The sequence below is a fragment of the Microcebus murinus genome, chromosome 14, assembly GCF_040939455.1.
Source record: "Microcebus murinus isolate Inina chromosome 14, M.murinus_Inina_mat1.0, whole genome shotgun sequence".
NCBI classification, from domain to species: Eukaryota; Metazoa; Chordata; class Mammalia; order Primates; family Cheirogaleidae; genus Microcebus; species Microcebus murinus.
The window spans coordinates 11,816,354-11,828,950 of NC_134117.1; the positions used below are offsets into that span (position 1 = coordinate 11,816,354).

The 12,597-nt window shown below is 33.6% G+C and overlaps 1 protein-coding gene across 1 annotated transcript in view; it reads left to right on the forward strand.

Moving 5' to 3' along the window:
- RAB11FIP2 (RAB11 family interacting protein 2) overlaps nucleotides 1–9,711 on the forward strand; it is a 41,961-nt gene extending 32,250 nt beyond the window's left edge. The window contains exon 5 of the mRNA XM_012766170.2: nucleotides 5,459–9,711. Within this exon, the coding sequence (XP_012621624.1) occupies nucleotides 5,459–5,686 (228 nt within the window). The 3' untranslated portion in view covers nucleotides 5,687–9,711. The remainder of the gene's footprint in view (nucleotides 1–5,458) is intronic.
- The last annotated feature ends 2,886 nt before the right edge of the window (nucleotides 9,712–12,597 follow it).

Sequence of the window (12,597 nt, forward strand, 5' to 3'; positions counted from 1 at the left end):
TTTTAAATATATTAAACATAGAGAATAAGTTACTTTACAAAAATATGGGCAAATGTTCTTGGTAGAAAACTAAATTCTCACTGAATAACAGAAATAGAGCCTTTATTCCAAAAGGCTGGCAGTTGCTGTTTCAACCATCTGTCCTTAATGTGTGTGATCCAGATGTATAATAAGAAATTTTTAAGTGATCACATATCACGATTTTCTAGGATGTGATATGCTTAGAAGAAGGCAATGTGGGCTTAGAATTTATTTTATAAACCATTCTAAATGCAGTTGTTTGTCTTTAAAATTATAGAATATGTTAGAGAAGCACAGGACTCTGTACTGTATTTTTGGCTGTTTTATGTAAATGATTTGTAAGTTTTGATGTTTCATAAATTCTCAAGTCTTTATAATAACGGCAGTCTGGCAAGAAATGTCAGAAAATATGAAGTCAGCCTTTGATCAGATAGTAAAATGAATTCTGTCAGGCAGTTGCTTAATCTCAAACAAAATGCAACATCAAAAAATCGATTTAATGTGTAGCTATTGTTTATTAGTAACCTTAATTACAATTTCGATGTGCTTGTAAATGTACTTTTCCAAATCTTGTAATTTATTGCTGTAAAAGCATCCTTAGAATTCTTTAAAGAAATAAAATGTGAAAATTGTTTTAGTTAAAGGATTTAAAGGTGATAAAAGAATCCTTGATGTGTGATTATTTTTCTCTGGAATACTAACTATTCTAAATGACAGTTAAAGGATTACTAGGTGTTGTTAATTTACTGCAAGATACAATTAAGAGGAGAAAGCTCATCCTTATACTGATCACTGTGGAAGAAAAGTATTTGAACAATTTTTATGTTGAAGATTATAAGATGTTTGAAGTAATTTACATTAAGTTCTCCAATAATAGCCATCCACCAAGTTATTTTTTTCCCCTTCTAGACATAGTATTTTGTAATTAAGTTTGTATATCTTATATGCTAGTGCCAACACCTGTCTGTGAAAGCACAGTGTTTAAACAGGAGCAGTAGCCAGTTGAAAGGGCAGTGTGAGCTCTTTAAGGCCTAATTAAGAACTGAAAGGGAGATGAAGGGAGTAGGACAAAAGATGTGAAAGTAGCTGAGATGATATTCCCAGAGCAAAGTTCCTCATTAGAACAATAATGAGATGATCAGAGAATGCCAAGCCTTCATCTCTCTCTCTCTCTCCCCTCTAGTTGCCTTGGATGTCAGTTAGTACCCCACCAATATTTGGTTACCAGGACAACCTTTCTTTAAATTTCCAGTTATTTTGAGTCCTGAACATTTGCTTTTGTTTAAATTTAAATATTGTAAAAAATGTCCATTTCCTAGTTTAAAAGGCTGGACTATGCGTAAAATAAAAATGGATCATCAGTAATTCTCAAAGTCCTATGCACAACTGTATTATTTAAAATTCTGGATTAGAAAAACTCATGTAATAATTCTATTATTCTCTCACCCAGTCTACGTTTTTTTATATCTGCATATGGACATTTTTAAACAAAGTTAGGGTAGGAATGAGAAAAGATTGGCTATAAAGAGGAAGAAAGAAGAAAAATTTACATTAAATTTCAAAATAAGAAGACATCTTAAAAACATATGTGCTGTCTATAAGGAGTGCTATAGGAAAAAATATTGAGTACTTAGGAGTCTCATCGTAGGTTGTATTTGGTCCTGACCGGTTTGGAGACTTCTAAATTTTAGGGTTTTTTTCCAAGAATAGTAATAAAAGTATATTTTTAAAAATAATTTTTATATTTGCCTGAAAATTTTCCCTTTAAGCAAAATAATTTTTGTAGCAAAATATTTTAATTTTCAATTGTTCATATTAATCTTTATTATTTAATTTGGAGTTATATCAACAAACAGAAGGGTAGGTATATATTTATTGACTATATCAGTCAATTTAATAATCTTATACCTAAAATTAGAAAGTTTAATGGTTTTTAAATATGGGATAAAATCTAGAGCTAAGCATGAAACTGTTTTTAATTATTTTATATTCTTTTACAGAATATAGTTTATAGTACATATGTTTCTAAGATGTTTTCTTGCTCAGAAACTTGATGCAGAAATTTAGGGTAAAATTTTCTCTTAAAAGGACAAAAGGAAAAATTATTGAAAAGACTAGTAATGTATTTCTAAGAGATCTGTGTACACATTAGTGTGAGGTCATTGTGAGGGAAAAAAATAAGCCAATAATAATGTATCTGTATATTCTAGATTATGGCTATAAAGAATTGAACAATAGTCTGAGATAATAATTGATTATTTTGAGAGATTAAATTGGTAGATTAAATTTATATCATGGCCTTAATTTAGATATTATTTGACATGTCTTATTCTCAGAATCTTTAGAGAAATGTTAAAAAAATGTTTTTAACTACATTAACTGGTAGTTAACTTGTATAGTGTTAAAATATAAGAGTGCAAATAATTTTTAACTGTATATCATCACTTAATTAGTTTGGAGAAATCAGCTCATATATATATATAATTTCATTAAGATTAGAGAGATTCAAACAGATGCTATTATGTTAAATTAAAAAAAAAACATAAAGCAGTCAACTAATCAGTAATGAATCCCATTTACTTTAATTTCATTTAATCCCTGCAATTCTCACAAGAACTCCCATTTTTCAGTAAATGTTTTATTAGAACAATGAAATCACATTAGTTGGACTTTATTACTTATAAAAAAATGCAGTTCAGAAAAATCAGTTTGTAGACCAGACAGTTTTAAGGCTGAAAGAGACCATGGGGAACCTCTCATTTATCAGATAAGGAAAGTGAGACCTTGGTTTCTTTCTCAAATTTATGCAGAACTATTTGGGTTAAAGTAAGAAGTTAGCTTATTTTTTAACAAATTTCAAAAATATACTTATCTCTGTACTGTGCTTTATCTTTACTATATAAAACTGCTTAATATAATAAATGTTTTATAGGAATATAGTTAAGAAATTAATATGTTGTATATCTCTAAACTCCTCATTACCAGTTAAATAAACTAGTCACTGTGCAAGTACCTATCTGTGTATAGACTTACTCTTGTAAAAGATTAATTGATCTGAGAGAGAAGAGAATAAAAAGTAAACTAACACTTATTTCTAGAATTGTACTTTAATGGTTTTAGAACAATATTAGAAATGGTTTAAGGGACAAAGGTGATATAACTCATAAAGTTATATCTGTTGCCAGCTTCTAATGCTAAAATAAAATAAGTTGTTTTTGATATATTTTATAAAATTTAAACTCACTTCCTTTTAATATCCTTTCTATTCATTCGTATTAGCTCTTGGTTTTAATATTTCAATAGCTCTATGACTAATCAATCTCAGCCCCTCCAAAGATCTTACCCATTGTTGCCATTTTAATTTTTATGGACTGTAGCTTTAATCATATCATTCCTCTGTTTAGACCAGGGGTCCTCATACTTTTTAAACAGGGGCCAGTTCACTGTCCCTCAGACTGTTGGAGGGCCAGACTATAGTTTAAAAAAAACTATGAACAAATTCCTATGCACACTGCACATACCTTATTGTAAAGTAAAAAAATCAAACAGGCAAAAACACCCGCATGTGGCCCACGGGCTGTAGTTTGAGGACGCCTGGTTTAGACCTTCAATGGCTTCCTATTTCCCATAGCAAAAGTCTGAAAATTCTTAATAATAACATTTAGCATCCTTGGTGGTCTGTTTTCAGACTTACCATTTCAGCCCCTCTCTCCTCCCTATCCTGTACCGCATTTTCTGTGCAACCACCTATTACCTGTTATGGGCCACTATGCCTTGAACCTTGCTTCCTCTTTTGAACAAGCAGAGCCCACTGCTTGAAATGCCCATTATGCATTTCTGCGTCTGCATACTCTTTGAAGTCCTGGTGCAAGCTGTATCTTCTCTACAAAGCTTTAGAGAGTCTTAGGAAATGGAGAAGTTTTTCAATCTTGATTTTTGTTTGTTTGTTTGTTTATCCTGGAGGAAGGGGTCATGCTTCAGTGACCCAAACATCAAATTGCTATCCACACTCTACCTTCTGTTTCTCCAGTGCTGGCAAATCATGACTGGGGCTGGGGCATGAGTTAAACTTTGGCTTTACTGATGAAAACTTTTAGACACATAACAGAATTAAAGTAGATCCTAAAAATGGGGAAAGACAAATTTAATTCCTATGGGGCAAGAAGAAAAAAAGGTCAGTCCTCATTTCCCATCCTTCATTGAATAGATTAGGTATCACTTGTCCATAAGAGCAAGAAAACAAACTTATTCAATATTTTAGTTGATTTTCCTAAAGCCAAATGGAAATGTTTTGAAAGAAAGTGATGAACATCATTTTAAGTTGTTGGACATAGTGATAGAATGGTGTTTTAAAAAGCAGAAAAATTGCTAAGTTGTATTTGGAAACTTTATTTTACAGAATGAAAAATCTAAATGCTACATACTATAAATAGAAGACAACATTAACAGTGCCTTCTTGATTAAATTCCTGAGAAATATTTTTCTTTAGCTTTTGATGTCACATTAATATTAGAATGCTGTGTAATAAAAATGAATTAAATGTCTTTTTCTTTCTCTTTTGGTTATATGTTTGCTTATGCCTAAAATTAGAATTTTAAAATTATTTATTAGAATAAAGTTAACAACATAAATAAGTGAAATGGGAGAGAATGTAAATATACTAACCATAAGTATTAACATGGTTATAGTTGAACTCTTGAATTTACTGATAACCAAGGCAAAAAGGGGAATAAATTACTTGTTATTACTAGGAGGAAGAAATAGCCCCATTATTCAGGAAAGAAAAAACTCTGCTTGCTTCTAAATTAAAACAGAAGTTATGAGAGAGTGGGTGAGTGGTGGAAAAAAACAAAAACAGAAGTTACTCCCATGGGGCTTATAAGGCTGCTCATTGATTTAATTCCCAGTGCTTTCAACATTTCGTAGCAAATCAAAAACACAGATTTGATATTAATATTATTGCTGCTTGTAGTCATCTTCAATAAAAAGCCACAGGTATAACGTTAAGCCACCATTCAGTGGAAGCAGTTCCATGAGGACACATGTCCAAATGTGTAGTTTTCAGTAGCTTCCTGTAGTTGCTTCAAGTTAATTCTTAGAGATCTTTAGTTTTAATCTATTTTAGTTATATTTATTAAACAACATTTTATCTCTTAATTTAGTCTTAAATTATATGGTCAGTCTCTGATATTAGGAAATTGGCCATCAGGTAAAAAAGCATTATAGAATTCAGAGTTATAATCAAGGCTGTGGTGCCTCTGCCCTAGTCCTTGCCTCAGAATTGGCTGGCCAGGCTGTGAACTCTCACATTAACTCTAGCTAAGGGTAAAGAAACTTCATCAGGCTTTGAAAAACCAGAAGTTGAAGTTCTAAATAATTCTTATTGCTTGCCCCTATTGTTAAATCTACTAAAACAACAGTCTTTATCCTGTTCTAGGACAGCAACCCTTTTGATGCCACTGCAGGATATCGTAGTCTGACCTATGAAGAGGTACTACAGGAGCTAGTAAAACACAAAGAACTCCTTAGGAGGAAAGACACCCACATCCGGGAACTCGAGGACTACATCGACAACCTCCTCGTAAGGGTGATGGAAGAAACGCCCAGTATTCTCAGAGTGCCATACGAGCCATCCAGGAAAGCTGGCAAGTTCTCCAATAGTTAATAAAGCCAGTTGTACTGCATTTAATTGGAAAAAGAGAGAGAGAGAGAAAAAAGGAAAAACTTGTTAGTGAAAGAGACTGCACTATGAGGTTTCATTTCATACTCTCCTTCATTGTGAAAAATAGTTTTACCTATAAATATTATTGAATAGCAGGGACTATCAAGAGTGACCTTTGAAGCAAGCTAAATTAAAAATAGGCCAGATTCTCCATGAATAAGCAGTTCCTTAAGATTCACTTAGGTGCTGGTAGCTGGCCCACTATAATCTGCCATAGGCCTAGAAATATCTTCAGAAGTAAATGAGTTATTCCTCAGGAATAGATTTTTCATAAAACAGAACTGATAAGTTGGTTTCTCAGAAGTCAATTTGTCATATTTAGTGTCAGAAATACTGCTCATTATAAACACTACTGAAAATACAGTTCATATTTTATATACACATATATGTACATGAATATATGTTCATGTATCTTGTATATAAAATGCAGGCATATACCTCATATATACATGTGTTTTTAGAACATTTAAAAACAACTGGTTGCCTCTAAGGTTAGTACCAGTTTCTAAATTTGAAAATGTATGTGTGCTCTATCGATGTAAGACAAGTCGTCATCGTTATTACTATTATGATTTGTTACAGAGAAGCTGCTTCAAATCACTCTTGACTATGTGAACCTTGGTTTCAAAGTAAGCTGCTATGTATTACTCCAGCATTAAATTTTTGCTCTTTTCCCAGAAGTAATGCTCCAAAGTTCTTTTTTAAAAGAATAACAAATTTTAGGAACCTTCATTAACTTCACAACAGCATGAATTTATTTGAATTAATTCTCTTAACATTTGAGTTGTGTTTAAGGTATAAGCAGAAGGTAAGCTAATGCATTTGTTTTTGTTGAAATTCTGCATGCCTTTAAGTCACTAGCAAAGAAAATATTGTGAAGTTATATCTGAAAATAATTTTAGGGAAAGAAAAGTAGGTGATTGTCTGGTGCCTGATACCCCAAAGCAGTAGGCAAATTCTAGATGTGAAGAATTAGGCTTTGTTTCAAGTTACATCAATAATAGAGCAGATGGTTGCTTTGGGTCTTGAACCAAAATAAGACTTAACTAAAGGCAGAATGAGTTTTTAGAGCAGATCTCTGCTAGGATGACATTATACATTACCATCCAGCCTTTAAGGGTTGACTTACTACAAAATTATGCCTTTTTTTAAAGTCTACTCCTCAAAAATGTTCCTTTCCATAGATATGTATTTGTATAAAATTATTCTGAAATTTAATTTGAAAAGCAGTGCTATAAAAATGTTGTTAATCTGCTTATTTTTCAGCCTTGAAAATCTAAAATATTTACTGTGAAACACAGAGTATCTGTATCTTTCTGAATTTAAAATGAAAAATTCATCTCCACATGGAGACTCATATTTCCCCAATCCTTTATTAAATTGTATTTTTTTCTAATGTTTATCTCTTAAGACTTCATTAAAAGTTAAATAAAACCCAGATATAATAGTTTTGCTTATTTTAATATTTTGAATCAAAGAGTACTTGGCCAAGCTTATATTCATAAACTAAAATCCCAAGTTATTTGTATTTTCTAAGTTTATTTAGCTTTCCTATGAGAGCATGCATTTTGAAATTGTGAAAATTTTTTCAAAATAAAAAAAGTAAGTACTTTAACAAAATTAAGAAATGGAGAAGGAAAGGTAGCCTTTATCAATTTTTTCCCTCCACTTACAATTAAGGTTCTATAATAAACCTCAAAATCTGGTGTAGAATTTTATTTCCCCATTTGAGGTCTTGGTAATTACAATTTTTTAACATGGTGCCACTTTTATTAACATTTATTAAATGTTACAAATTGTTTAGCATTAGTTTTTTCTGGTAGTATTATTGAGGCTCTTGTTACACTTTTTAAAATACCAAAATCCATTTGTTTTCAGTATTATGACAGATATGAGAAGACATTGTAATATACTTTGGCCAAATTTGCTCTTTACAGAATGAACTGAGATATCAGTTTTGTATTGGGGATATGTTTTACATAAATACAGCTCTTTAAAAAGTATGGTTCAAGCACTGCTATTCCTTTTATGAGGAAATTCATTTTAAAGGATCAATTATTTGCCTATATAAAAACTATTAAGCATTAGACTTATCTATACATGAGTGATTTGACTATAACAGAATCAATATTTGTATCTTTAAATTTTAAGTATTGTATTTAAAACAATCTACATTTAACACTGCCTAAAAATGTTTTTTATGAATTTTCATTCATGACCAAGAGTAAACATATTACATATTTTCATAATCAGTCAATATAATAAGCTAAAAACAAAATGTAATAATGAGTTCCCAAGTAAACATATCAGGGTTTCCTGTGTTTAGGCAGAAGTGCAAACAGTAGTTTTAATTTCTAGCATTGTAGAGAAAAAGGCCAAAAAGGATCACCTTAGTTTATTTTTGCAAAAGGTAACTTTAAGTATTCTAATGATATATTTTGTTAGTAGTTTAGAAATGGAAATAAAATATATGTGCTCATTAAATAATGCACGGTCCAATAGATTAGAAACAGATTTTACATTTGCTTCTTAAAAGAATGCATGCTTAAAAACATTTCCACCACGAGAATTTTTTTAAGTCACAGAATTGATATTTATCTCAAGTAAGATAACATACTTCTATTACATAATTAAACTATTTCTGCTATTATTTAAAAAACTGTTTTCCAGCCAGTTCTCCCAGTTCTAAAAGTTATCTTTTAAAATGTTAAACATACCTTCCTACCACTTATGCTTCCAGTTTCATTTATTGAATACCAGGGTCATATCTTAGAACTGTATATAAAATAACATGAAACCCATTCATGAGACGTGTCTAAGTATTGCCTTTTGCTGCTATATTCTGCATTGACCCTAGTTATGCCATTGTCCCATGAATGTAGTATTATCCATAGGTTATACATAACTACATCTATTGCTTTTGGCAGTAAATCAAGATTTAGTTGTAATTTTCCAGCTGTGAAAATGTTGCCTTGTATTTAAAAGGGTTTCATGAATGGAAACCTAAGTACAACTAAGCTCATTAGTGACAGACTTGCTTTCTTCACATCCTTCCTTCACCAACTTCCCCACCCCCACACCCCCTGCCTACCACCCCCAAAAGGGTGCTTATTCTTTAACAAGGAGAATCTTTAAAAAAGGAAAGAAAACAAAATGTTGTCTTTAATATATCTATAGTAGTTGTTACACTAGAGCTTTTATTTTCCTCTGTAGCTTTTCAGAAAAAGCAACCTACCTTGGAGTTGTAAATCAGGCTGAAACTTTTTTGATGTTCATGTACTCATATGTCTTGTAGATGGTAGGTGTCATTTGTGTGTGTAAGTAAAGTATAAAGCATGCTCATTCACTTGGTCTCTTTGAAGTAAAGGAATGGATCGCAGTGCTGTGGTCGGGATGGCAGGTGGAAAGGTCTGTCAGCACACGGGGAAAGCCCCCATTTTCACAGATGTATAACTTTAATAATCCTGACGCAATCATTGGAAGTATTTAATATGCAATAGGTAGCACCTTAACTAATCTGCATATGAAGGGTTTTCTGGTGTATTTAATAAGAAGTGTGGAAGCTCTTCAAGCATTAAACTAGAGTTGACGTTTTATTCCGTTTATTTTCTCTGTCAAAAAAAAAATCCACTCTTACAATGGAATTGCAGTCTAACAAATGATACATTTGGGCCTATTAATCTTCAGAGCTTCCAGATGGTTTATATTTTGAGGTACAAAAAATGCTGCAGATCTAGAAATGTATATATTTAGCAGGTATTTGAAAGATATAACCATTATTTATAACTGAAGAGTATTACACTTCTTAAGTAAGTGCTCTAGTAACTTGTGTACATTTTTGCATATACAAACTCAGTATGTAAGCATTGTATAATGTGACAATTGTATAATTTATGTAATCTTATGCATGAATCAGAATTTTTATATAATTATTGATTTATTATAGTTGATTAAAGTGTTTAAACTTATTCAGTTGTCAACACTTCTTATTGTAGATAAAACAGTGTCACCATAATACAATTGTACATAAATCCTCCCTGTCTTATAATAAATCCTTAGGATTCCTCTTATTTGGTTTATTGTAGCAAGAGTATTCTGGAAGACATACAAACTTCACTGTGAAAATAGTTCTGAAAAGTCATTCAGAAGGGTAGTTTCTAAGTACCATGAAGTGAACATTCTTCAACAAATGTGTGAATGCCCTCTACATATAAGACATCCCCTTGTAGGGATGGAGCGTACAATTTGGTAGAAAATGACATCTGTAGGCTAAGCCTCAGCTGAGTGCTTTCTATTTGTGCCTTATTTTATTTATTCCTCACAACACCCCTGTAAGGAAAGGAGTGTATAAGCTTTCAGAGGGAATTTATGCCAAGTAATAAAAACACTTAGTGGTACTCAAGAAAGGGTACAGGAGGGTTGGCAAACCCATAGCGTTTCTCACCCCTTCTTACCCTCCAGCTCGTGGCAGAAGTCACTAATCTGCCACCACTTCCAGTCGGCTCACCTCAGCGCAGCAGTCTGAAATGCCCTCTGACGGAAACACGGGTCCGATGTGCGTGTGTGCACGTGTGTGGAACTGTATGTGGCGCTGTGATAGGCAGTTTGATTCTAGATCATGAGACGTGATCCGTACGTACTCTTACACACACATCACACACACTGGGAACGGGGGTCTCTCTGCAGGCCAGGACACCTTCCTGTTCTTGACCTGCTCTGCCCTTTGCAGGGCTCCCTCCACCTGCCCTGCCACTTCTCCCGGTGTATCTCCTCTTTGTACCTAGATCCTTCCTCTTTGTCCCTGTCCCCAGCATGCACATTTCTTCTGCCTTAGTCTGTGGAGACAAAAGATATTTGGGATAATTTGGAAGTAGAAGAGCTATTATTCTGTTAAAGTGGCCATTTTCACATAGGTCTTGTTCTAATGCCTGTCTCAGAAATGTTTCTGTTAATTTTTTCAAAGTAACGGGCTTGTGACCTGAATGCTAAACTTTTTTTTACATTTTTCCTCAAATATTTTTATGTGATACCACCATTTCATAGTTTTATATTTTTATGGTTATACAGTTAATATGTATAAACAATGTGTGTACATACTTATAATTACATGAACTAAAAGTACTTAATTTTGTTCTTGTACTCACACCCTAAAATTTGATTCTTAACGTGTTCAATGGTTTCATGGTTTGCTAGGCACACTAAAAAACCAGAATTTATGTTGGGAAGCAAAAAATCCAATTTCTCTGTCAGAGATTTTCAATTATGGGGTGTGTGGTCAAATGTAAGATAGGGTCTGGTTTGTTGCTAGTCTTAGTATCAAAGTTTGCAAATTATTTTTTAATAAATTAGAACAGAGTAAAGGTCATTGCTATTATAATGTTACATTCTGTTATGCTCTGGTGAATGGCAAAAAAGTGTGTAAGACAGACTTCGGGTTGTGTGCAGTTCCCAGCAGACTTTCTCATTTGTCCTACAACCCTTAGTGCAGGAACTGCAAACTCAAACATTTTTAGAGCCAGGCAGCTACGGCAAGTGACACAGCAGTTCAGGTATAAAAGGATAGGGATTACTGGGGACAGTGGCAAGAGACAGTGGCTAGAGAGCTCATTTTCCCCACTAAAAGGGAGCAACAGCTGTTCAGCTCCAGCCCATTGTGTCCATTTGGAAACGAATGCAAGGCCAGGATTGCTAAACCCGATCTGTCGAGAAACTGAAAATAATACAGATTTTTACGTGAAATATGATTTCCAAATGTTGCAGCTAATTCATTTTTTTTTTTAAGAAACAAAAAAATCCTGAGAGTCAGCAGTTTGCAGCCTCTTCCTTAGTGAGTCAATATTTCTGCTGCACCGTCCGCCATCATCATCCTCGCGGCCGTAGTAAGAACAATTCAGAGTAGGGTGGTTTACTTTCCCCACAAATGATTTTGTGTTTAATCAAAAAATGGGTTGACTGAGAGAGATGTGGCGTGTATGTGATATGTAAGAGTGAGAACCACAGCTCGGGACTTTCTGCGGGGAGGCGGGCGTCGGTAGGACATGGAGAGTCGCTGTGCAGATTTCAGTTCTGCAGGGTGAGACAGTTCTGGAGGTCTGTACAACAAACATTATGCCTGCAGTTAACAACACTGGATTATACACTTAAAAATTTGTCAAGAGGGTAGATCTCATGCTAAATGTTACCACAATAAAAAATTAATTTAAAAAGGACTTTTTCCAGTATGCCTCTCCCTGAGCCTGACTGTGCTTTTCAGAGGGAAAACAGTGCATGCAGGTGACCCAGGTCCAGCCTGAGGGCCATTGCGCTGGTGTTTAACGTGTGTCAGAGTGTTATCCTGGGGTCTGTTACATACTGTTCTTGTGGTGGTTGTGACTTTCCACTATGTTATTTATGATGATCTTGCCCTTTTGGTAAAAATTATATAAAAACTACAAGTGTCCCAAAGATCAGTTCATGTAATGCTGTGCTGTGTTAAGGGCAAATCCCGTATGTCGTATGGGAATTTTCAGTAATAGAAAGTGAATATATTTTCATGTGATTTTTTTTTTTAGGGCATGCAATACATATTTCAATTAAGATATAATGGCCATTGATTCACATGGTTTAATTTTGTACATTAGCCATTTAAAGTTCTACCATACTTTTTGATCCCAGCCGGGTCAGGAAAGATGGCTAGTTTAGATCACTGGTTCTCAGTGTTGTCCCCAGAGCAGCAATGTCAGCATCACCTAGGAACCTGTTAGAATGCAAATTCCCAGGCCCTACCCTAGACCTCCGAATCAGCAACTCTGGGGGTAGGACCCAGAAAGCCAATTTAACAAGCCACCCTGGGGTGATTCTAACGCATATTCAAA